General features: G+C 42.3%; 2 protein-coding genes across 2 annotated transcripts; both read right to left on the bottom strand.

The window, feature by feature from the left end:
- Positions 1–940: 940 nt before the first annotated feature.
- On the bottom strand, positions 941–18,861 carry LOC149332730 (carnitine O-acetyltransferase-like). The gene is made up of 14 exons (XM_089558298.1): positions 18,485–18,861; positions 17,995–18,180; positions 15,794–15,880; positions 15,253–15,371; positions 15,106–15,159; positions 12,133–12,298; positions 11,535–11,706; positions 9,550–9,722; positions 8,258–8,358; positions 5,862–5,984; positions 4,473–4,595; positions 3,772–3,970; positions 2,982–3,119; positions 941–1,624 (listed from the first exon to the last, which is right to left on the bottom strand). The coding sequence occupies exons 1-14, from the start codon at positions 18,536–18,538 to the stop codon at positions 1,409–1,411; spliced, it is 1,911 nt and encodes a 636-aa protein (XP_089414424.1). The 5' UTR covers positions 18,539–18,861; the 3' UTR covers positions 941–1,408.
- Positions 18,862–19,151: 290 nt separating this feature from the next.
- On the bottom strand, positions 19,152–23,995 carry Trax (Translin associated factor X). Its single transcript, XM_089558307.1, has 5 exons — positions 23,825–23,995; positions 23,042–23,300; positions 21,879–22,012; positions 21,216–21,325; positions 19,152–19,661 (listed from the first exon to the last, which is right to left on the bottom strand). Exons 1-5 carry the CDS (start codon positions 23,868–23,870, stop codon positions 19,263–19,265), a joined length of 948 nt encoding a protein of 315 aa, XP_089414433.1. The 5' UTR covers positions 23,871–23,995; the 3' UTR covers positions 19,152–19,262.
- Between the last annotated feature and the right edge of the window lie 47 nt (positions 23,996–24,042).

Raw genomic sequence — 24,042 nt, 5'->3', positions numbered from 1 at the left:
ACTACTACGCATGAGGTGCCATTGTGTATTCACCTACAACTGCTACATAATTTATAAGCGATTTTTCTCTCGTGCTGTTTCAATTTTAGTTTCAAAAGCTGAACGATGGCTGTGATGTCAACACGAGGCTTATAGGTCACGCGAGGCATGGAAAAACGTTGATATAATCACATTCGCTGCTTTATCGTTTCAATTCACTACAGCGCTGAAGCCAGCCTTCCTCAAGAGCAGGAATGACAACGAATGTGGAGGTAGCAATTATGATGTCGTTTTTCATGCCTCACGCGACCGATAACCACACTTTGACGTCACAGTCCTCATTGGGCTGTTGAAACTGAAACAACACACAAAATAAATTCGTTTATAAATTATTCAGCAGTCGTGGGAGAATACCAGGTGGTAATCCATGTATAATAATGCCTTGCGCGCCATTACAAACAAGAAAACATACACCGAAAAGTTAGGTGTCTAAACCCCTCCAAGAGCCCCATTGCTGCAGTGAACTGAACTTTCCTTCGCACAGAAACGGGAGGCGTACCAAGGGACAATGTCTCACTAAATGTCTTCGCTGCATGTACAGTCTTTGTCAAAAGTAACCAGGCTGCATGGTTTGCTTCTAGCTCGTACAGTGGAGCCCTTACAGCCTGGTTACTTTTGACAAAGACTGTACATGTCATTTAAATTCTTCTCTGAAAACTGCTATGAAATGCGGCAATACGCAAGCTGTCAAAATATTGCCGTTTCCTTTGTTGTGTGTAGATGATTTCAGTAAAATGTTTTTCCTGCAAGGCACACATTTTTCCATGGAAAGGAGGGCACCATGGCACCCTCTTAGCTTAAATATAGCATACTACTACAGCTACCACCATGATGGCATATGCCATCTTCTCAAGTAGAAAGAGCTACTCAAAAAAAAAAAAGAAACAGGTGGCAAAACAAATGAACAAAACATTTCCATTTTTATTTCAGTAAGTTAAGAAACATTATACCTGCATTTATTGGTAATCTCACTATAACAAAATGGAACTTGCACAACAGACAGTGAATAATGTATAATGTAAGCTTCTACGCCTTGCTCATAAAATGATCAAAACAAAATAAAGCATGGAGGAATTTTCCATTCAGGATATAAGATAAAAAGTGAACTATCAGCTTGGGAAGTTCAAATAAGCAACATTCTGGTTTTAACTATTATATCTAACAAACAAACATACACTGCAAAACCAAAACAGCGCTAACATTTTTCCCTAACAAGTTGTCGGAATCGAATGATCCAAAGCATATTTTGCAGGCCTGGAGAAGACGTCCTCTTTCACATCCTATTGATAGCAAGCAGCAAATATTAGTTCAGTTGTTGAAGGCACAGTGATGAAAACCCCAAACATTATTCTCATTACAGCTTTGCTGTTTATAACTTTGATGTCTGCGAAAGCCTGAGGCAATCGTGCATTTCTGTCAAGCTCTCCTCTAAAGCATCCCTGAATTTTGCGGTGGACGTAGCAGCACTGCTGTTGAACGAAGACAAGCCAAAGGTGACTGTGTGCGGTTGAGGGTTGTAGCAACAACCATAGCCGTCCTTCACAAGAGGGCCATAGAACATGACTGCATCGCATTGTGTCGCCACCTGTATGAAACAAGGAGAGAGTTCACATTAGGCGATTCTAACATCAAAAAGCTTTAACTCTTTCCCTACCATGGGGAAAATGACTATTTTCTGAAGGTTTCAGTACATATTTTTTTCTATAAAAACTATTGCATTCAATATTTATTGCAATATCCAAAAACAGAGCTGAATAAAGGTGCTTTCTATTAATATGCGTTTAAACAACAAATTGCATGTTGCGACAAAAAATTTTATTAGCTAAAAACGAGATTTTAGAAAAAAATTCAACAAAATGTGCAAAAACACGCTTGTATTTAAAAAGAAAAAAAAGTAAAAATTTTTTTGAAATATGCAAAATGTTTGTTACTCTATTGGCCACTATCTGCAAAAAAAAAAACATTTCTATCTTGAATAATATTGTTGCTACAAAATAATAACTAGAAACCCTATAGTTGTGCATCGGAGCGTGGCCACCTGTGTTTCAGGCTGGTTTCCATCATCAACGATGTGAAAAGTGAATCATCTTCAGCACCTTGCAACATTTTCAGGCTCGTTGCACAGGACGTCGATTAAATCACTCGCAGACGAAACGGAGTCCTGAGATTTTCTATGTCTTAGAGCGCGTACCGCGCATGCGGAGGCTGCCAAGCGACTTTGATAGTACCGCACCTTCGGAGTGCGTTCAAAAAATGCCGTTTTGTAGGGGCAAAAAAAACTGTATCGGAAACAAAACTCTAGTTCTCCGGCTACAAGCCAGATGCGCATCGTGCCTGTAAGCAACGCGGAAGGCTCCTAAGTTGAGCGGTGAAGGTGTCATCTGTGGGCAACATGGCAGGCAATGAGCGCAGGTCCGCGTCTTCATTTCTTCGCAGCGCGTTAGAAAGTGCCCCCTCGAAGGACAAAAGAAAACTACATCGGAAACAAAACTTTGGTTCCTGGCCTACAAACTACATCTGCAACGTAGTCATTAGCAACGCAGAAGGTTCTGAAATCAGGGCATGAAATGATCGTTAGCGGGCTAACGATGCTCAATGGGTGCGGTAGGAAAAGAGTTAAGAAAGCAAACAGTCGTATATACATTGCACTGGCTGCTCTCGCAACATCAGCTCCTTACTGCCTCTACTGAGCAGAGTTACTGGGGATGGCAGCTAGTTGCACCGAATGCTGACCTTAACCGGAAGGCACAAGGACAGAAATATGCCTGAAGCAATTTCATTTTACACTGAGGGCATAAGAAATCAGAGACAAATGCTACAATACTGCTTGACCGATCTAACTAAAGTTAGTCTCAAGGGGACACATTAGTATGAGTAAAATAACCTTCAACACCCAACACCAGGCCTCCTATAGAATTGATACATTCAACACATCAACTCACTTGGCTGGATGATATTTTGAACTCAGTGCTGATCTTGTATGCAGCATCCTTAAAGATCTCAGGCACAGGAATCTCATTCTCGATGGCAATCATTTTCAGACCAAACAGCAGCCGGTCAACACCGCATCCGTTAATGGCCTTGAAAACAGTACACAAAACAAACGTGAAAGATATTATTCCACGAATAAAACAAAACCTTCTTAAAATGCACTGATAAGACGCAGGAACTCGTGTCAAGCAGTACTTCTCCCAAAGTATTGACATACTGCATGTTTTTTGAAGCCAGAATTCGTCTGCTGCTTTCATCAGTAAATAAAACTTCCAGCTAATATTAAGCATGAATCAATATGTTTCTTTGCTCACTAATTATCTGTTACAGTAGTAGGCCTTAATTAAGGCAGTGTGTGTTCTGACTCTGCTAATGAGAAATTGAAAAAAAAAAAAATGTGTCGTAACAAAAGCACGGAGTTTATTTCATTCCACGTTGTTCTCAAATAGTTCGTATTAATAAACTGTGCATAGCTAGTACTGCATTGCATTTCTCTGTACTTCAAGGGGGCAGCTCAATTTACTATACCCTATAAAACGTACATGTAAAGCTGAAGCTTCCAGAAAAGACAGAACTGTCACAAAAGTTGCATCATCAGGTTGGAAGATGCCCAGATTAGTACCCAAACAGTGCACTGAGCACTTAGCTGAAACTTATTCTGCATTTTTGAGGCTAATTTTACCAGTACTCTATGAACTGCAATATCAGCTGTGCCTGACTGATTGCATGCACCGTCCTTACCAGATTTGTGTAGTCCTTGTGATTTTGAACAGCTTTCCGCAAGCGGTCAACCTTTTCCGGTAGCTTTGTCTCACCGCTCTCGAAAGCCTTGCAAAATTCCAAGCTTTCCATGGAGGTAGAGCGGATGGTTTCCGTGCGCCCATGAATGAACTTTCGTGTGGAAGCACTCTCGTAGGTTGCCCCGGGCGCTCTGTGAATCCTGTTCAAAGGTACGCGAGTTGAGTCATCAAAAATAGAGAGAGGAAGAAGAAAATGCCAAAGATGGTCCAACCATCTTCACCACCCGAAAAAGCAAATTCACTATTTCCAGCCCTTTTAAGTGAAACTATTAAAAGACAATTTTCCTCTCTTGGCAGTGATATTTGTATGGCCAAACCAGACACATAGCCACAAACTTTTTTTTCGGGAGGCCTAAGGCAGTTTCTTGTACCGATGGAGGGGTTGAGCTCGATTTCAAGGGGTAGTGGGAGGTTCAAGACTCTTCTTGGATACGCATGACAACAGAAAGCCCCACATAGCTGAAATTAATTTGGAGCTCTCACCGAGACAAACCTCAAAGTCTGGGTTTCTTTTTCACGAGCGCTCAAGTAACGAAAGATGAACCAAGTATGCCAGAAGAACATGTGTAGAAAGTGGCTGTGAATCTCTGTTATACAGCGTGACATTCTCTGCTCTTACACATGGCTCAGTTCAGTACTCACTTGTAGTAGGCTAGCTGCATTGCCATCTGGATGTAGCTGTCCGGACTCAGCTTGCAAGACTTGATGAATTCCTTCCCATACCCTTTGTACTTGTAAATAAAAAGGTCCAAGTCAGCCGTGAGCCTGCAAACAAGAATTCACATGCATGCACATCACAGTCCTCACACTCAAAAAGTTTCATAGGAAATACAAATTGGTGAGTAAGAATACGATGAAGCCTATCAGTGAGCTGCATTAAGTGATTAGATTTCTCACCCATGATTAGTGTGAGAAAGAGAAGGAGGAGGTTGTGAGAAGAGAAAAGGTGGATGCATTTCAGGATCAGCTTCATCCAGCAGTGCAAAATGTGCTGTCACTAATGGCATCCACTGCCTCCGCATTGGTTTGGTTTGGTTGGTTGGTTTATGGGGTTTAACGTCCCAAAGCGACTAAGGCTATGAGAGACGCCGTAGTGGAGGGCTCCGGAAATTTCGACCACCTGGGGTTCTTTAACGTGCACTGACATCGCACAGTACACGGGCCTCTAGAATTTCTCCTCCAAAGAAATTCAACCGCCGCGCCCGGGATTGAACCCGCGTCTTTCGGGTCAGCAGCCGAGCACCGTAACCACTGAGCCACCGCGGCGGCTCAGTGGTTACGGAACCTCCGCATTGGTGCGCAGGAACTGACGCCAAATACGACACGAGTGCTACGTCCCTTTGTACCTCAGCCGAACGTGTGAAACACTCATAGAGTGCCTTCGCTCTTTCTGCCCTCTGTTCACGGTGGCCTCAGAGACTCTCAAAAATCTCAGAGGCTATCCTTACGAGCGGCCAACACTGTTTAGTTAGCAATTTATTAACAAAAATACAAAAAGGTAGGAAAAGATATTGCTAGATGCAGCAATTGCTACAAGTTCTCCAGTGATAGCATGCGGGGCCGTAAGCACGAACCAGACGTTCGTTGAAATGGTAGGAAACGTGGGACCCACGAGCATGCTTGTGAAATCCTGCGATTACGGTAAGTGGTGCTGGCTGGTTTCAATGATACGCTGTAGAGCTTCAGCTAGAGTAACTGCCGAAAATATCGGTACACAATTCTCAATCTGATCTCAGCTGACCACGATGTCGCTTTACTGATACTCTTTAAACTGTGCATACCTTGACAAAAAATACGCTATAAAGTGGCGGCCAGCCAAATGTGTGGCACAACACGAGTGTGCAGAAAACTCCCCGAGTGCCGTCAGCCAAAGATACCATAAGCTATGTTCTACACACAGTACATACAAACAAACACATACAGTAAGCACATATCTGTAAACACAACATCAATACACATTTCCAGATGTTACCAGCACATTCATTCGCATGTGCCCTCAATTTTTTTTAATGTCCGTAAATCAATACTGACCTAGAGAGTGAAGAACGTGCCTTTTCAATGTCCTTGATGATGTCTGGAGACAAGTGGAATTCAAGCTTTCTAGGAACATTGTCAGCAGCTTTACTGGATTGTGGAGAGCCCTGCTTCTTGTCACTGAAATGTTGGAGTAGAAGCAATTTCAACATTTTTTTTTTTTCTTAAAAGGTCAGGACCTACAGGCTATCCTACAGATCTACAGCCACATCAAATGATAAACACATCCACACACTAATACACCTCTAGCAACAAACTCTATACAGCAATCTCCTCAAAAGCAATGCAACCTTCATGTTAACAGCGTTGAGGAAACTTCTGCCATTATGAAAACAAAAGCAGAATGTGAATGGTGACAGCAGTAGTAGGGTGAAGCAATGTTTGAGCCAGCCATGTGAGCAACCACAACAAGCTACAGCTGTTCACAGAGCCAATGATAGAAAGATGTTAACAAAACCTCGAGTATCTCAGCTTAGCAATACATGAAGATCTACACTGTTACCCAGCCTGCAGTGACTTCAAGAAGGCTCACAAAATGTGCCTGGTAGCTAACACGACAATGAGGGGCTAGGTATTAACAATCACTGCATAGATACTTACTGCACGTTACTTGGCTGCCTTGCAGAAGAGATACAAGGCAAAGCAAGCACACTGAAGTGACTGTGCTAATAAGAAGTACCCAATACACTGCTCAGAACTGCTGTGATTTTGCACAGGTGCTCTATACTCCAGCAGAATCTCAAATACACAAATCTCATGGGGCTGCGAAAAATATTCATACTATCATCTGAAACTTCTATAATCCAATATGAGCAAAATCTGTATGCAGAAGTACGAGAAACACATTCACGCAGAACTGCTTAAAATTGATGAGATTTATTTACGGCCGTGCGCTACCACTCACGGCATCAGTGATGTGTGGGCAACGCTTAGTGGTTGAGGGTGTGGTAGCAGCTAGCCCATATGTATCGTTCTTAGTGGCATAGGGGTGTGTTCAAAACATCAGAAATTGAGCACACTGTACACGTGCAGGCTGGCCAGAGTATTTTACCAATTCACATCATACCAAAATTCATAATAACACGTGATCATACCATCCTGATGTTACTGTAATTGCACTAGGTGCTAAGAGGCTGGAGAGCAGCAGCTGATGGAAGTGGTGGCAATGTATCATGATGGTGGGCTTGGTGGCTGTGCCATGATGTGGTCATGTAACCCAATGGTCTTCGCCATGCAGGTCAGTAAACCGTACTGTCTTTTTATCAAAAAGAAACTAGCAACTGTCGTCTCTTGCAGCTGCCGAGCCCATAGCATTGCCTTTTATTGCTGTAGAGTGTGCTACTGTCGTTCATTCCCCATTACTCTTGGCTGGGAACACTGAATCAAACCCAGGCATAGATAAAGTACTCGCAGAACTGAAAAAGCCATCTGCCGGACAGTCGCAGCTAATTGGTGAGGCACAGTGTCTCAGAAATCAGATGACACCTACTGAACAGACTATTTCCGACCTCAGTAATAGACTGGCTGACCTAGAAACACACCATCAAGACCTGGTAGCTCTGAAAGCAGTAAGCACTAACCACACTCAAATAACCAGTCGTATCTCTGAAACGGAAGACCACACAGACAGTGCCAAGAACCGCTCACGACACCACAACTTGATTTTGTATAACCTTGCAGACGACCATCCTTCAGAGACGTATGCCCAATCCCAAGAAATAGTCCTCCGCCACTGCTGTGAAACCCTGAAATTAACAACTTACCCGAAAGAAATCGAACATGCTCACAATCTTGGACACCACTCAACCGGGCACCTTTGCCTAATAATACTAAATTTGCATTCTTCAAAACCAAGGAATTCTTTCTAAAGGCCCTGTGTTAAATGATACTCATTACAGCACTGGGGAAGACTTCTCACGCCGTGTTCATGTTGCGAGGAAGCAGCTCACTGCATTCGCTCGAACCAAATCAACAGCATTTTCCATGTGCTGCAAAACGTTGCATATTGGTTCGAAGCAGTACAAATTCGATGAATCACAGCAGACAGCACAGGAAATTTCACAGCAGTCTACTTGTCATCATGCAACTAGTCGTCCTTGCAATATTCTTCGAGATAAGCTTCCAGATCATTTAACAGACTGTAGCAAAAGCAACTGTGCCCAACAATAAAGGTGCTTGTGCCAGCAACTGTCAAAATATACTTTAAGTGGTAGTTGTTCATCTTCAGCATGCCCAAAAACTGACACCACACCTTCAGTACACACCTCTCACAGACTGGCTTAAATCAAGAAAAATGCTCTTAATTTGACATCCATAATATAAATGTGTTGAAAGAGCAGTACAGCTTTTATACGGGGTTTTTGGCTACTAGGAAAATGTTTCCGTGCACGTACATGTATTTGTAGCAGTGGTCCACCAACACCGCAACAGGAGGGCCTTCTGAAGGGCTGTGCTCATAAAGGAGACCCGTGTAGCCATCTTCGCCAACAATCAGCTAAAAAAATTTAAAAAAAATCAAATTAACCACTGTGCCACCTCGTGCAGGGGGGGGGGGGGGGGGGGAAAGAGGTAAAATGCACACAAATTCACTGAAAGTAGGCAATGTTCAAAAATCGCCCCCTTATTCAAGCTTTGTCACATCACAGCCATCATTTTCTTGACAAAAATACCTCTGCCAAGAATCTGGCCTCTTCAAAAATGATGCAATCTCTATAATGAAGACATTTAAAGGCCAACTGCAACAAAATTACGAGGGCCAGGATGGCCTCAAATCTGCAGCATGTCATAAAACTAGTAATTACGACAAAGTTGTCTAGCCTTGTTAACAAACTATCCTTGTAGTTACAAGAGTATAAAGAGCCCCGTAGCAGACAATGTGTTGCACCTGGCAGCATGCTACACAGTCAAGTGACTTTGCCAGATATGACGTATCAAGAAGCATTGGGCCCAGTAGGTGAGCACTAGTTATGAAGAAAGTGTTTTGTAAAAAATTAAAAGCCAAAGTGTAGCATAACAGTCCTCAGTTTGGTAATTTGGCACATATCTCTGAAATTTCACATCCCAGTGCCACGCTGAAACACCGTGTAGCCGTCGGGTACACAACATGCCTGCTACACCTGTAGTAAGCTTCGATAAAATTTCTGAAGTGTAGCAAGCAGTGAAAGACATGTGGCATTTGAGGGCGTTTTTCTTTAATACTGCATTCAAGCAAGGTCCTTGTTTGACTCTGCCAGAATTAATTAGAAGTACAAACCATATGCAGCAATGCCTCAAAAAAAAAAAAAAAAAATGTTTTTTGCAAACAGTGGAACTGCTGCTTAAGTGAGTATGCCTTAACGAGGTTTTACCATATTAAATTTTTTTCTAACACCAGTGACCTCATGAAAACCTAACACAGTGGAAATCAAACATCAGAGTACTAGATGACAAATCACGAGACATAGTTGAAACTTGGTTCAGCGCAAAAGACGAACACAGAGAAAGGAAACGACACACATGGAGCGCTTCGTGTGTGTCGTTTCATTTCTCTGTGTTCCGTCTTTTGCGCTGAACCAAGTTTCAACTATGTCCTACCAACCAGCCTAGCATGAAGTTTTGTTAAAATCACGAGACACAGCTGCGAATGCATTGGCTACCACTGACTGACCTCTCAGGCCAGTCTGCAGAGAAGAAAATTAATACACACCTGAACGGTTTTGTCACACCACCGATTAGCAGCATTTTCCCCGTGTCTGCCTCCAAGAAGCATTTGATAAGCACAGGCTACTTCATATGGGTCCTTGACCTTCAATTTCTGATCAAGACAGACAACGAGGATGGCTTGCTTGATGAATTCCACAGATTCAGCATTGCGAGGATCTGCATCGAAGGCAAAGCAATTGTTCTGAATAATAACAGTGAACTGCTTACTGGATAGGCGTGGTGTGTCGATGGATAACTTAGCGGAAATTTCGTCTTTCCATCTGCAGCCCATAGCATTACACGTCTACAAACCAGTTAGTGCTGATGATCCATCATACCACTGGAGTAAATGGCTGCAATTTTTACTGTCAACACAGTTATGTGCAATGCAATCAAAAGTAGTTTTCAAAACCATGCCAGTTTTCCAAATGATCTCTACATACAACGTACTTCCTTTTTCCGTATTTCGTATTTCCTTTTACTCACCAGCATGAAAAATCACTTTTCAATTAAAATGTTCTTTCCAGTTCCTCCTATTACATTATATAACCATAAAGGAACACTGACTGCATGCTCTAAATACCTGTGTATTAATTTCGTGCCCAACTGCCACGCAGGGATATTTACACCAGTTTCATTTACTGTCCCAAGTGATGTCCATTAGCTAGGTCACTTAGTCCAGAAGCTTGACTTCACCTCATTATTACGAACACCGTATAAATGGTAATAATTATCGTCATGATATAACAGATTCAAAATGAATCTGTCCCTTTCATTTCACATGATTGTTACCACTATACCAAATTAACGTAAATTAAGCAGACAGCATGTCACGGGAATTAATTCTATGTTTCAATTTTAATTTGCAACCCGTAGCCAGATTTAGGCCGTCTGGACAAGAAACTATTTCATGAACTTTGGCACTACAAAGAACACATAATCCGATAAAAAAAAGTACCTTGCAAAAAACCAAAACCACAGTAAAAAACCTTCATTCTTCGAATCCCGAGTTCTTCAAATGCACCTCTGCACTCCGAGTCTTTGAGCAGTCCGCCACAGTTGTACCAAAAGAACACTACAGACAATGGAGACTTCAAGACGGTGTCTGCTAGTCCTGAACAGCAATAACTTCAGCTCTGTATGACACCTCAACCTGCTCCTCAGAACTTTCCAGGCTGTTATCTTCAGCCTGTTATCTTGTTTCCAGGCTGTTAGCCTTTCAAGACTGTTATCTTCAGTTCAGGAACATTTGCCTCATGTAGTCTCATTTTCCTCATATTTGACTCATATGCACACTAGATGCATCTTCACTAAAGACAATGGGGAATGTACAGTTGAGTATGAAAATTCAACTGGAATTTGAGATTCAGCTCACTCCATACATTCAATTGTTTGTTTCTTCTTTTTTTTTGTTGTATGCTAGTAGTAACTGACTACTATATGGCAGGTTCTCTCAGATCATGAATGGTAGCTTACCAATATCCCTCAAGAGAAAAGTATACAACAGCTGTATCTTACCGGTACTCACCTATGGGGCAGAAACATGGAGGCTAACAAAGAGGGTTCAGCTTAAGTTAAGAACAACGCAGCGAGCTATGGAAAGGAAAATGATAGGTTAACGTAAAGAGATCGGAAGAGGGTGGAGTGGGTGAGGGAACGAACGCGGGTTAATGACATCTTACTAGTTGAAATCAGGGGGAAGAAATGGCCTTGGGCAGGGCATGTAATGCGAAGGCAAGATAACCGCTGGTCCTTAAGGGTAACGGAATGGATTCCAAGCGAAAGCAAACGTAGCAGGGGACGGCAGAAAGTTAGGTGGGCGGATGAGATTAAGAAGTTTGCGGGGATACAGTGGCGGCAACAGACAAAGGACAGGGTTAATTGGAGCGACATGGGAGAGGCCTTTGCCCTGCAGTGGGTGTAGTCAGGCTGCTGATGATGATGATGAGTAACTGACTTCCCATGCTACAAGAAAAAAAGAATGCTTACCCTGGCAGAGCTCATCAAATGCCTTTGCCCAAAAATCTCTGTGCTCAGTAGTCAGAATGCCAATCCCAGCGCCAGCACTTGTCGACATATTTACCACCTGATGAAGCTGCTGAAGAATTTGGTGCTCATCATATGGATTCCCTTGGCCATCATAGACGTCCAGTGCAAAGAACTGCCAGAAGAACGCAAAGCATTAGGGCTGCCATGGAGGAATAAGGCCATGCATGAGTACCAAAAATAAAGAAAAATAACAAACAATCAAGGAAGCACAGCAATTACTTTCAGGATGTCATGACATCATTTCATAACTAAATTTTAGCAGTTTTTACCGCACTTAGGTAAAAGGGCTGCCCAAATAAGATGACGAAGTGCACTTGACAGTTTCCTCTAATAGACAGAAGCAATACAAGAGGAATGCGTTACCAGACTGACAAGTTTTCCAGTCAGTTAGCTGTACGTTTGAGTGAGTTGAACTGCTTAACCGAGAGACATCCGAAAAAGGTCTGCACACATTGCAAATGTTGCAAGGTTTCAGCTTTTTTCAGCGTCATTTGTATTTCATCATTCTAGAACGCCTCAGAAAGATTTGCTGCCATACCTCATTGTTGTGAATTACAAGCACATGCTTGGGTGGATTGTCACTGAGAAAGTAGGTCGCCAGGCTGTCTTGCTTGTAACCAGGAACACGGCACGTGCTGAAAATTTTCTGGTACTGGGACATGTCAAGAGGATCCTTGCCCATCATTTCTGGCTCAAACTGCTGCCTAGTCAGACAAAGAAAAAGAAAAAATTAGTTTTAGCCCCCTGCTCTTCTGCAACAGGACAAGCTTTTAAAATCACAGCCGTCGCCGTAGCTCAGAGGTAGAGCACCTGACGCGTAATTCGGAGGTCGTGGGTTCGGATCCCACCGGCGGCATGTGGTTGTTTTTTCTTCTGCTTTTCTAATCAATTAGCTTTAAGCGATAACATATTCAGTAACATTCTAAATTGATCAACACCACAAAAAAAAAATCCCCTGTGCCCCTTGGTTTCTGTGGCTGTTGGTTCTTTCATATTTATAACGAGCCCCTCATCCCCTTCCCTTGTTTGCTTAATTGCTTAGCGAGGGCCTCGGTTCTGGCAGCCTTGATGCCATAGGAGGCATAAGAGGGTTCTCACGCAGCTTCCACCCTCCCCGTTCGATGACGTTCTACGTCACACCTGTGGTAACTCAGGACGTTCCACGTCCGCCGCTTATGAACGTGGGTGGCGCTGATGAACACTCTCAAGGTTAGGTTACTTGTAAACATATATACCCCCGAAAACAGAAGATTTCACAGCCATCGCCGTAGCTCAGAGGTAGAGCACCGGACGCGTAATTCGGAGGTCGTGAGTTCGGATCCCACCGGTGGCATGTGGTTGTTTTTTCTTCTGGTTTTCTAATCAATTAGCTTTAAGCGATAACATATTCAGTAACATTCTAAATTGATCAACACCACAAAATAAAAAAAAAAATCCCCTGTGCCCCTTGGTTTCTGTGGCTGTTGGTTCTTTAACATTCATATGTGATTGTTTAAAACCCAGGTGGTCACAATTAATGCGCAGCTCTCTATGATCATGTGCCTGTTGGTTCAGGTGCAGTTATAATGCATCAAAATTTGTCAATTTTAATTTTCTCCCATTTGCTGTTATTTGCTTAGTTTACTGATGGCCATACCTGCCACAGTGGCTCAGTGCATTTGTGGATTGGCTGCTGATCCCAAGTTCATAGATCTGAGTACAGCTGTGTGGTGGCCATATTTCGATGGAGGAAATACAAAAACATTCCTGTGCTGTGCACACATTAATCTTAATTATCTGAATTGATCTTAATCATCTTGAGCCCTCTACTGTGGCACCCCTCATAGCCCATGTGCAAGTCCCCTAGTTTCCCATGATTCCGCAAAAAATTGTGGATTTAAGCATTTCTTGCGGAATTTTGTGCTGGCAGCTAGATTTTCATTTTTTATACAATTGGTGTCATGGACATCAGAAGGAGAGTAACGGGAAAACGATTAATTTCCCGTATTTGTATGAATACAACATGAGGGGGAGTTAGAGTCGTCAGGAAAATTTTAAAAGGAACATTATGATTATAACGAAATCCCAAACCATTCAGACCAGCCACAGCCAGAGGAAGGTCTGCTACAGGTCAGGTTTCTATTTGAAAAAAATGTGCTGTGTTGTGTTGGGTTTTATGGCACATAAGCAAATAAGGCCATCACGTGCCAAGCACAAGGTATAAAAAAAGTTTCCTGCAGAGTTTTATAGAAATGTGAAAAATCATCGGTGGTGTAGTGCCTAAAATGTTAGCACTACCTAGCGATGAAAAATGGAAGAAATTTAAGAAATGGCTACTGAAAAAAGCTTTCAACAGGGTCGGGTAACCTCAGTGGCCATCCTTGGCTGGGCAAGGATCTCGAGGATCCCAACCAAAATAAAAAAAAAACCTCAGCCTTCTTCTCAGCAGGGAGAATCTACCAGAAAAGAAGTTGGAGGCTGCAAGCACGCCCGGACTTAGTCAAGAACTGCCGTCCTAGCTGCCGAGTGGCAAGTGTACCTGAATACTGCTCAAGAACTGAAATCCAGTAACAGGGAACTAACATCGTTTCTTCCTAAGCACGACAAGCAAGTTGAATATTTCTATTTCCTGTCTTTCTGGGCTGGAACGGAACAAGCGACCTCAACACTCTCTTCCATTGCAGTCGTTATGAAGACCTTACATCAAACAAGTGCCATTCTTCGAGTGAACATAACACGAAACATTATTTGATGCTGAGTTACAATAGCCGCCTTCAATTTTAGAAGACAGATCTCTGCAGGATGTACGGCATTTGCTAAAAAAATAAACCTCATGTTTCTTTCGTGCATCTTATGCTTACAGCGAAATTTTGCACAATTTCACTAAATTTTGTGCATTTTTATTCTGTGTTAGAATTTGGAATTTTGCACCGCAGAAAATTAAGGGCCTTACTCATGTGTCAATTTGGGACGTCAAACCCTCAAATTCACAATAGCTGATGCAAGCGTCTTAAGCTAAAAAAAAAACATAGCAAACTATGTGTGAATACTTACTGTGATGTTTGTAGCACAAAAACATGGATGATAATAAACTGATGTGTTAGCGCTGTCCTTGACTTTGTGCTATACACATGACTTTAAGCATATAATATTAACCAGCCAAGGAAAACACTATTCAACTGCGCGTGTGAATAAACAACTATGTAAATAAAGATTGACGGCAGTTACACTCCACTGAAGAATCACTATACAACACAGTCAGAAATCAATATAGCATGCTCTTCCAGCACTGACACAGTGGACATCACAGAAGTTTGACCTCTTCACAGATCTGCTATTGGAAAAAAGCTTCTTGTTATGTCTGAACGATTTTTTCATAATAATTCCATTCCTGGCCTATACCCTCTGAGGGCACTTTAGAACAGGAAAACAAATATGAATGAAACAAGAATCGGGTCAGGATTCGGCTATTAGCTCAACACGTGCAGAATGAGTTTTCTTCACAGATTAGAACATGAGACTGAAAGCTCACCTTTCTACCAATGCTTTGAAGTCTAGAGCACCAGCTATGAGCAGAGCCGCGTGCCTGTGAATTAAGAGCAAATTGAACTCTGTGAGGCAGCCATCTTTGACATTTTTCGCATCAAAATAGCATTAGAAAAAAATCTCAAAAAGTTACTTGAGTTGGTCTTCCTTCTGCCTGAACGTCTGCTTAGGAAGTGCCATAGCAGGGTTTGAGTACACAACTACTGGCATCCTATATGAAAGGTAGGCTCCTTGTAACCACCAATCTGCAAGCTAAACATACAAAGCATTGCACGTTTACAGCAAACAATTTTAAACAAGCACTAACAAAGCCCACAAGACTATTTCAACACAGCATGTCTATGTTTACTAGTTTAGAATATCCTAACAAGTGTCTTTTGGTGCTATTGAGCAGAAAAGAGAATTTACAGAAATGTGTCAGGCTACACAGCAAAGCAAAGAATGGTTCACTGCAGATTAAGACCTTATATAACCTCACCATCGAGCTGACACAGCCCCACAATTGAGCAGCAGACTAGGAGGTATGCAAAATCTGTGCTCGGCAGAACTTAAGGTGACATCATCCTAGCTCCCAATATAATGTTCAACTTTAACTCTTGGCTCATAAAGTTTCAATTGATATATGCTTTCAGGAGCAAAAACATGCCACCTAAAATAACAAAGCACACACTGACCCAGTTTTCTGTTGATGCTGCTTTAGATTCCAGCACCTTATACAACTTCTCTCCTATTCCATTTGGCTGTCCAAATTCCTGAACAACCTGGGAAACACCGAAAGGCCAGTAAGAAAACAATGACATGATGAAGCAGGGTAACTTCTGCCACTTCTATACATGTGAATGGGACAGCAAAAATGACAAGAACAGTCAAACATGCCTTCAGCATCAAGTGTCTCATAATTGGATTGTCCAGAAGTTGGGCATTTAAAAACCTAAAATTTCATCTTTAAGTATTAGTCATAATGAGATTGGAAAGCATGTTTCATGACAGGACAAAGTTGGCATCATAACTCCACCCCAAAATGGTGCTAATAGCAGAAAGGGTATGTGTGCTTACATGACAAAGAATCAGGAGCGACACTCAAATAAATGTTCAGTCCAGATTATACAAAGGAAAGATTCCAAAGCTTTGCTGTCATGTGGGTAGCCGTATCAGGAATTACAGTAGAGGAAAACGAAATTCAGGCACATCTCAAGCTGCTGTTTTCACAACACTGGGTTTAAGAGGATACAAACTGATAATTTACAACTCTTGATCAGAATGCCCTGCAGTATGTGACCGGCATAAAAACAGAAACTAGTACTGAAACAGCTTGGTTCCACAGCTGACCATACTGGCAGCAAATGAGGGTATATGTAGGCTGGTTAAAATACCCAATAACATGCTTGGAAAGGACATTTGTTTGTATAGCTCCACTGTCGCAATAAGTGGCTGCCACACTGTGTTTGATGAGCGCTATTTGTATGCTTGCAGTGTGTCTTCCATGCTCACAGCTTCCTGGCTTTTCAGCCAATAAAGTATATATACTGAAACTTAACATAGGGTCATTTTTGCACAAGTCAGGTTCTACCCACCTCTTCTTATGCACCAAATAAACTCAGAAAACAAGATTTAAAAGCAATTTTAGGCAGTTCATGCCTAGTATTAGAAAAATGTGCTTGGAATCACAACATAGAGGTATTGAAAAACCCACTTCAAAGAGCTCAAAGGTTCAGCACTAGACAAGTTGCTTAAAATATGACTGCCATTGGCATTTCAAGCGACAAAAAATACACATTCACACAACAGCAGTTCAAATAGCTAGTGCCACTGTAACATGCAGCAAAAAGTAATCTCCACAATGCTAAAAAATGAAATTTATCAATTGAAATGAGCACTCTAGTGTACAGGCTTAAGCCAATACACTGACAGCCCACGGTAGATACAGTGTAGCTAGTGATTATAGTAGAAATTATAACAAAAGCTAGCAACCACTGGCAACAGCCATGAGGCTCTCTATGTCATTACCTCATTTGCCATGCTACCTGCTGTCAGCGTACAGCACCACTCATAGACCAAACCAAAACACAGCATTATCACACGCGTATAATAACACTTGTATAAAAATACACCTTAATGGCTAGCACTTTCAACCACTAATGAGAGGTAACATGCCTGCTCTTGACTGCAAATGTAAATAAATGTGAAACACTACTGTGCTGAACAACCAGATTTTTGGCACCAACAGCGAATTCACACACAAGCACCAATGATAAGATACTCAAATCAAGGAAAAAAAAGAAAATGGCTAAGTACAAATGCAAGAAGCACATGTAGGGGGCATATATGCCCAATGCTCAGTCTCTCAACACCATCATTCAGTATGATCAAACGTACAGTACTTAATTCTGTGCCGAGAGATAAGGCTCAAATACAGCACACTTGTTGACACAGCGTTTGGCACCATTTCTACTACTTAAAGCAGCAGCCAAAAACTAGCGGTAGGATACTGGCCATGTTAGCTGCCTCCCTTTAATTCAAGGTGAAATGAAAAGGACCTTCCTCTACAGTTATAAGTATGGTAAAAAATGCCTCAACAGCAGATCTCATAACGACGTCTACCAATGCCCCGACTTGATCATCAACCCAAACAGCATGCAAAACCTTGTTTTCACAAGTTAACAAGGATACATAATACACCTCGATTCACATATCTATAGGCACGTTACGCAGCTTCCTTCTAACAAAAGTTTAGATTCCTCCAAGTAAAGATCTAGATCTCACTGAAAGTAAGAGCAAGCAGCTGCAGTCGATCAGCTCGTTTCAAGCCCTTGAAAATTTAAAGCGTTGTTCGCGCAAAGCACATCAGCAACGCTAGACAAGAAGTTCTGCCAACCTTTAATGTTTTCTCAAGTTGGCCAGGTGTAACAAGTGGCTTGACTGACTCCACATATCTTTGAAGGGTCTCTTTCAGTGGAGGCACTGGTAACTTCTTCAACTCTCGCTGCTTCGACATCATAAGGCCCATTTGAACAGCCGATGCAGCCGGACGCAGTGAAACATTTTTGCTGAATTCGTTTACCTAAACGAAACCAAGCAGGCAAAAATGAATTGAAAGACAAGCAGAAAGGGGTCATACTGGAGGCTGGGCACTAAAAAAACTGCTCAACGCCTCGTCCAAAAGCAAAACACAAACTGGAATTGCGCATGCAAAGACAGATAAGAGAGCTGTATCCTAAGTAACACGATCATTCAATCATTTATGCATTTCAAGTGAAGGGAAAACGAACTTGAAACTTTAAAGTTGCCCATCAATTAGCCGCAGGATTCTCTACAAACAGTGCAGGATAAACACGAATTCCGAGTTTTAGATGGCATCTACTCACCATTTTTCCTCGTGCGCAGGCAAGTGACCCGCGAAGGAGCATTTCAGTTCGCATTGAACAAGCCCAGCTGATCTCAACTTCCTTGACTTCTCGATTTTCCCTTTGGTCTTGATTTGCTGTTTGGAACTGCTGTCGATGGCGCTGGCACCTGCAAGCAGAAACGAAACCGGAAGCAAGTTTGCCAATCCTGAATATTGCTGTTGTTGTTCATATACGTTATAAGGTTCTAACTTTGACTAGTTTTTTTCTAAATCTCTAAATATTATCATGCTACCAGCACCCAGGGCTGCACACTTGTGCCTAGAGTGCTTACCGCATTAACGCGAAATTAAGCCTCCTACAGTTCAAAGCAGTTCAAAAATAACTAAGGCACCTTGCTAACAAAGCATCTCGCACGGTCGAACAGCCCGTCAGTCCAGACGTACAAAACTAAAGATTAAAATTCAGGCTAACACACGCAAATCATTTTAAGCATATTAGGCACCTAACGTTCCTTCTCTCTGTAATGCCAACATACTTAAAAGAAGTGCACTGATTCAAAGCAACATCAGTACTCCCATAGGACACCCATTAATAGTTCTATTGACCTCCATTTGACAGAAATGTTAGGGAGTACTCCCATAGGACACCCATTAATGGTTCTATTGACTCACATTTGACAGAAACGTTAGGGAACAGAACTCCGTTTATTGTCACAGCCTTTACATGGCAATGCGAATGCAACTGAAGAACAAAACAAATGCAATGTGCCACGAAACGAGCTTTTTTTGTTTTTCGCTCAACCACAGTCTGGAGATTCCTTCTCGGGATAGGCAGTGTTGAACATGTCTGCCAGCATGTGACTTGGGATCTCCGAGCCCCGGACCTTGATGGTGTAGCAAGCGTTCTCCACCTTGCGCACGCTCTGGAACAGCGTCCACACCTTCCGATTCATATCGCGACCGGCCATGTTCCCGAAGGCGAGGAAGGCAGAGTAAACGTCACGCAGGAAGCAGCAGAGCACGAACGGCTCTTCCAGGTTCCCTTGCCCCACGGCATTGATGCACTTGCGCATCAGCTCGCCCGTCAGGTCACCCACACCGAGCATGTAGTCCAAGGGAGTAATCTCGAGAGAATAGGTAGCCGGTGGGTTCTCCCCCGCCGATGTGGACTCAGCAGCTGCATCGCTCTCGGGTTCCTGTTTTGCGTGGGAAAATGAGAAGCAACGAGCTTTATGTCAATTTTTCCATATCCGCGCATAGCATCAAAGCTGCTTAAAATAAAACACAGATGGCAGACAACTAAACAGCGTCGATGGGTTAGTTGCAAGTGGACGGAGGGAAGCCTCAGTTCGGTGAACACTTCCATAACAGGACTTACCTTTGTCTCGGCTCGGGTGAAGACAAGTCCTCTTTACGACATTTTGGTCAGTGAACTGAGCCTCCCCTCCCTCCAATGTTCCGAGTTTGTGTTTAGAGAACTGCCTTCCCTCCTGCTTTGGGTTAGTCAATGCAACATGGTGCATAGTAGTGCACGCAGTGATGATGAAAGAATGAACGAGCCTGTGCTTTGTTGTTCCTTGTAATCTATGTGTGTACACCGAACTTGCCTCCAGGCAAAAGCGTTTCCAAGTAGGGCTGTGTTTGAAGGCTGTGTTGTGTAGGCTGGCTGTGTTTGAAACAGCCATCTGCTGCGGTAGTAGCGTGTCACATAACCCCTACACTACTGCACCGGGAGTGGTACAAGGTCTCCCAGTGATCTATAAATATAAAGTAGAGAATGACTGAATCCGCATATATGAGCATTCCTCCATTAACGCTATCATGTCATAACCTTAATGTAGAACTTAAATGTCCCTCCCAGTTTTTTCTACACAATTTCATTACTTAACTTAAGAAAGCACAAAAAGGCTTCCTTTTTGAACTGAGTAGAACATACCTTTTCTTTAGATCAAACCCCTGTAAGCTTTTTCACATTTCCAGCTATGGAAGAAATTTCCATGCACTTTTCTGGAACTGACTGACACGTCATTACCAACCTCAAATATGTCACATGAATATATATTGTGGTCTCCAGCTGTCTCCATCAAGGCTGCATGGACGGACGAACCATTATGGCTTGCCCTTTCTTTTTATGCACACATTCAGAAGTATGGTAGAACCTTATCTGCATAGAGCATGGCTATAACCCATAATTGGTTTGCTAACTGAACAGTCTCAGCACTGCAACACGAAATACGGTAGTCTTACCTCGATGCTAAGAGTAGAAAGATATCTTTAGAAGTAGACAAAAACACAGCTTTAAACCATTTGTTTATTATGAAACACAGTTTCATTCACTACTTTTGATCACATTCACCGACCAGTGATGTGTGTTGCTGTCATCATGGTGAATACTGTTTCCTCCCAACCACAAAATAAAGCAGCTTGTAAAAGCCAATGTTTTCTATGAAAACTTACAGCTGATTCAAAAACCAGATTGATCTACTATGATCACTTTCATTAACTTCCTTTTCTTGACAAGATTACTAACTGGAACACAACCTGCCAGAAGCACATGCAACAAAAGTGCATCCATGTCACTTGTCAAACAAGTGTCTACTTAGATTATATTTTTACAACTTAGAATGTGAACACAGTCATTAAGAAGATCGCAGTAAAACTGCAAACTGTTCCTTCTGCAGGAACAACAGGCTTGCAAAATACCCAACTGAGTTAATGATAACAGAGCAGCAATGCTGGCTACTGCATACCTCAGGTTGTTCTTCGAAGACCAGAGCCTTGTGAATCTCATCCAATGTGACCAGGTGGCCATCTTTAATGTAGTTAAAGAAGGTCACAGCTTCCACGTACTCCTGAACACCTGTGAGTGGGCAAAAACAGTTAGTACTCATTTAATCTGTTTGGCCTCAAAATTCAGTTCATTTCTTGCAGTTGTATTTCAGCACTTAAATACCAAATACCCTGAACACAGAAAAGTCCATGCCTGATGATGAGCAGGCTTCAGTATAATGGTGCTCTTTTTACTGTTTCTTCTCCAAATGCAAGCTTTTACAATTTAAGAGGATTTGTCTGCATATTTCTATCTTTACATAGTGCTTTTCTTCATACATGTCCTCGAGTATGCGTGATTATGGCAGTTCTTTTTTGACTCTATGACACACGCAATGTATAGATTCTTTGTTGTCAGCTGTAACGAGTTGTTACATGTATTGCACACTTGATGTTACCAGATTTGTTGGAAATGATGTTTTCTTTTTTGTTGCCACTCTTGTAATGGCCCTTCAATAGGGCTGATGATATTCATTAAAAAAAAAAAAAACAACAGTGCTCAATAGTCTTAACACATTAACACTTACAGTTTAAAAGATTTAAAAACAAAAAAAAGCTAAGATAAGCAGCACTCTCCTACGCACCTGGTGAAAAAGCCCTCAGGTACAAATAATAGCTCTGCCCTCTCAGCTCCATGGCAATTTCTCTCAGGGCTGACGTGTTCAGCTCCTGGATCTTGTGGTCAGCTTCAGCGAGTATCTTGTCCTTATCTTCCTTTCTAAGAAGAAAAAAGGGAAATGAATTTCAAGATGGCATGCGTGTTGACGGATGAGTTGGTTAATCAGTTTCCCCTAAAACACACTGCAAAGGACAGGGACAAATATTGTGCTTGCTCCATTCCCTGTCTTGTCTTTTTGAACAAAAATGTTCAACCCTTTCATGACGCACTCATTATTTCGATTCAAAAATATCTTTAGGATTTGGCAGAGTGAAGAGAAGACAGAGTGTACAAAACAATACAATGAACCAGCAATATCTTGCCCAAATTGCAGCCTTAATTAACAAATATTTTCCCTCTTAAATAGTATATTCATGCCACAAGAAGGTCAGTTTATTAGTTTTTCAATGCACAACACCAAGGGTTAATTTTTTACAGGTGTGTACAAAATTTTCCATGAAGTGTCACAATGGTTGCAAATCAGAACATCGAAGAGAAAAGATCCGTCAGGTGAACACGTGAGGGATCATGGAATCAGTTCCTGTTTCAAACATGAACATGGCGCTAAAAATTCAGCAAATATAGATTTACGTTATTACTGGTGGTAAAATATGTTTTCATGAAACTTGCAGATGGCGTGCTACCACACTCTATTTTGAGAAATATTTAGTGCACTTGCTAGTTTGCATACAAAGGTGCCCTAGTTGTGATAAGAAGGATGCTAAATTCGCCTGAACAAAGAAATCACTCCTAGGTGTGATACTCAGAAAAAGCTGCGAGTGCGCTATGCACACAATTGAATACAAGGCATTTTAAGAGATAACTCACGCAGTGTTTCGGTAAAAAAGAGAGAAAGAAGTTTAAAAAATAAGCCCCCACAATGTACATTATGCATACTTTGCACCCACTTCATTGCGACCACTATCTTTAGGAGCAGACAGCCCAGTGAAAGTCTTGGTACTTTGTTAATCCGTTTATCGCCAACAGGTTTCCGCGTACATTGTGGACGCTAATGAAGCTAGCCTAGTACCTAAAGATGGCGCCCGTGACGTCACGTGAAAAGTGCGCCTCCTTTCAACACCAACTAACCTTATAATGCGATGCAGCAGAAAGATTATGCGCTTGCTCTCAATGGTCACGTCACGGCCGAGCTTCACAAGCCGCTCGTAACGATCGTAGCGGTCGTCCAACTCCACTTGAAACGCCCTGAACATCTTCACGACTGGCAGGGACTCGTCCACACCGGAGTCGCGCTTCTCATCGTGGTGACGCCTGTCCTCATGGTGACGTCTGTCATCGTGCTTTCGCTGTCTGTTTCGTGAGGACCAATGTCCACCCCTGTCGTGGCCTAGAATAGTTAGTAATAATTAATATGAACTGCACCTGCCAAATGAATCGGTTTTTCCAGCTATGCTCTTGCTCACATCTGTCAATTTCCGCGCTATCTGAAAGACGTTTTGAAATCAAGAAAGGTAAAATTCATGCATGGTTACTTAAGAGAAAGTGGGGAACAAGAAAAAGAGGCCTGGCACCTTACTTCACAGAATATTCAAGTGTCATGCTGCTGGAATGAAACGGCACAGTACTTTTGAGAGCGTTGTGCCGCAACGCGTCCATGCAGGCATGCCTGAAGTGAAACTAGAAGTCTTGCACTTAAAACTAACGGGGCGGACGTCTCCGGATTTATATCGTTCAAACAGTTTTGTAAGCTTAGCCAGCTTTCTTTGTAAAGGAAACATATACTTTTGATAAGGTAAATAAAGGTAGCGGCTGAGCGACAAGCAACGAACGGCGAATAGAACAAGTGCAAACCGCAACAGGTCGAACCTTTTTCATGCACACTTTTTGATTACAAGTGCGCAACACACTTGCCTCTGGCATGATGACCTTTTTCATGTGCTTTGCCTTCCCCTGTCATGTCTGTATTCAGACTTCAATTCGACGCTGCAAATTCACCGAGCGGCAAGCTAAGCGTGCTCTTCTTTGCAGAAAACAAACGCAGCAAATGAAGCTCCGTCAAAACAAGAAAGAGGGTTGTTGCGACGGCCGATGCTCGAAACTAATGCCCCTAGCCATGGAGCTGATGCTGG

Source organism: Amblyomma mixtum, chromosome 8 (assembly GCF_055824585.1).
Source record: "Amblyomma mixtum isolate Tamu chromosome 8, ASM5582458v1, whole genome shotgun sequence".
NCBI classification, from domain to species: domain Eukaryota; kingdom Metazoa; phylum Arthropoda; class Arachnida; order Ixodida; family Ixodidae; genus Amblyomma; species Amblyomma mixtum.
Note: the sequence above shows the minus strand (reverse complement) of the source record. Positions and strands in the feature narration are given on the sequence as shown.

Bases quoted from the DNA above. Each gene is read 5' to 3' on its own strand.
- Trax (XM_089558307.1), bottom strand. From the start codon at position 23,870: ATGACAGGGGAAGGCAAAGCACATGAAAAAGGTCATCATGCCAGAG. The intron at 22,013-23,041 runs GTTAGTTGGTGT...TTTTCTTCTTAG, and splicing joins CTGCTGCATCGCATTATAAG to AAAGGAAGATAAGGACAAGA. The intron at 21,326-21,878 runs GTGCGTAGGAGA...GCCCACTCACAG, and splicing joins CCTGAGGGCTTTTTCACCAG to GTGTTCAGGAGTACGTGGAA.
- LOC149332730 (XM_089558298.1), bottom strand. From the start codon at position 18,538: ATGCGAACTGAAATGCTCCTTCGCGGGTCACTTGCCTGCGCACGAGGA. The intron at 12,299-15,105 runs GTGAGCTTTCAG...TTGTCTGACTAG, and splicing joins TTCAAAGCATTGGTAGAAAG to GCAGCAGTTTGAGCCAGAAA. The intron at 3,120-3,771 runs GTAAGGACGGTG...ACTGTTTTCAAG, and splicing joins ACAAGGACTACACAAATCTG to GCCATTAACGGATGCGGTGT.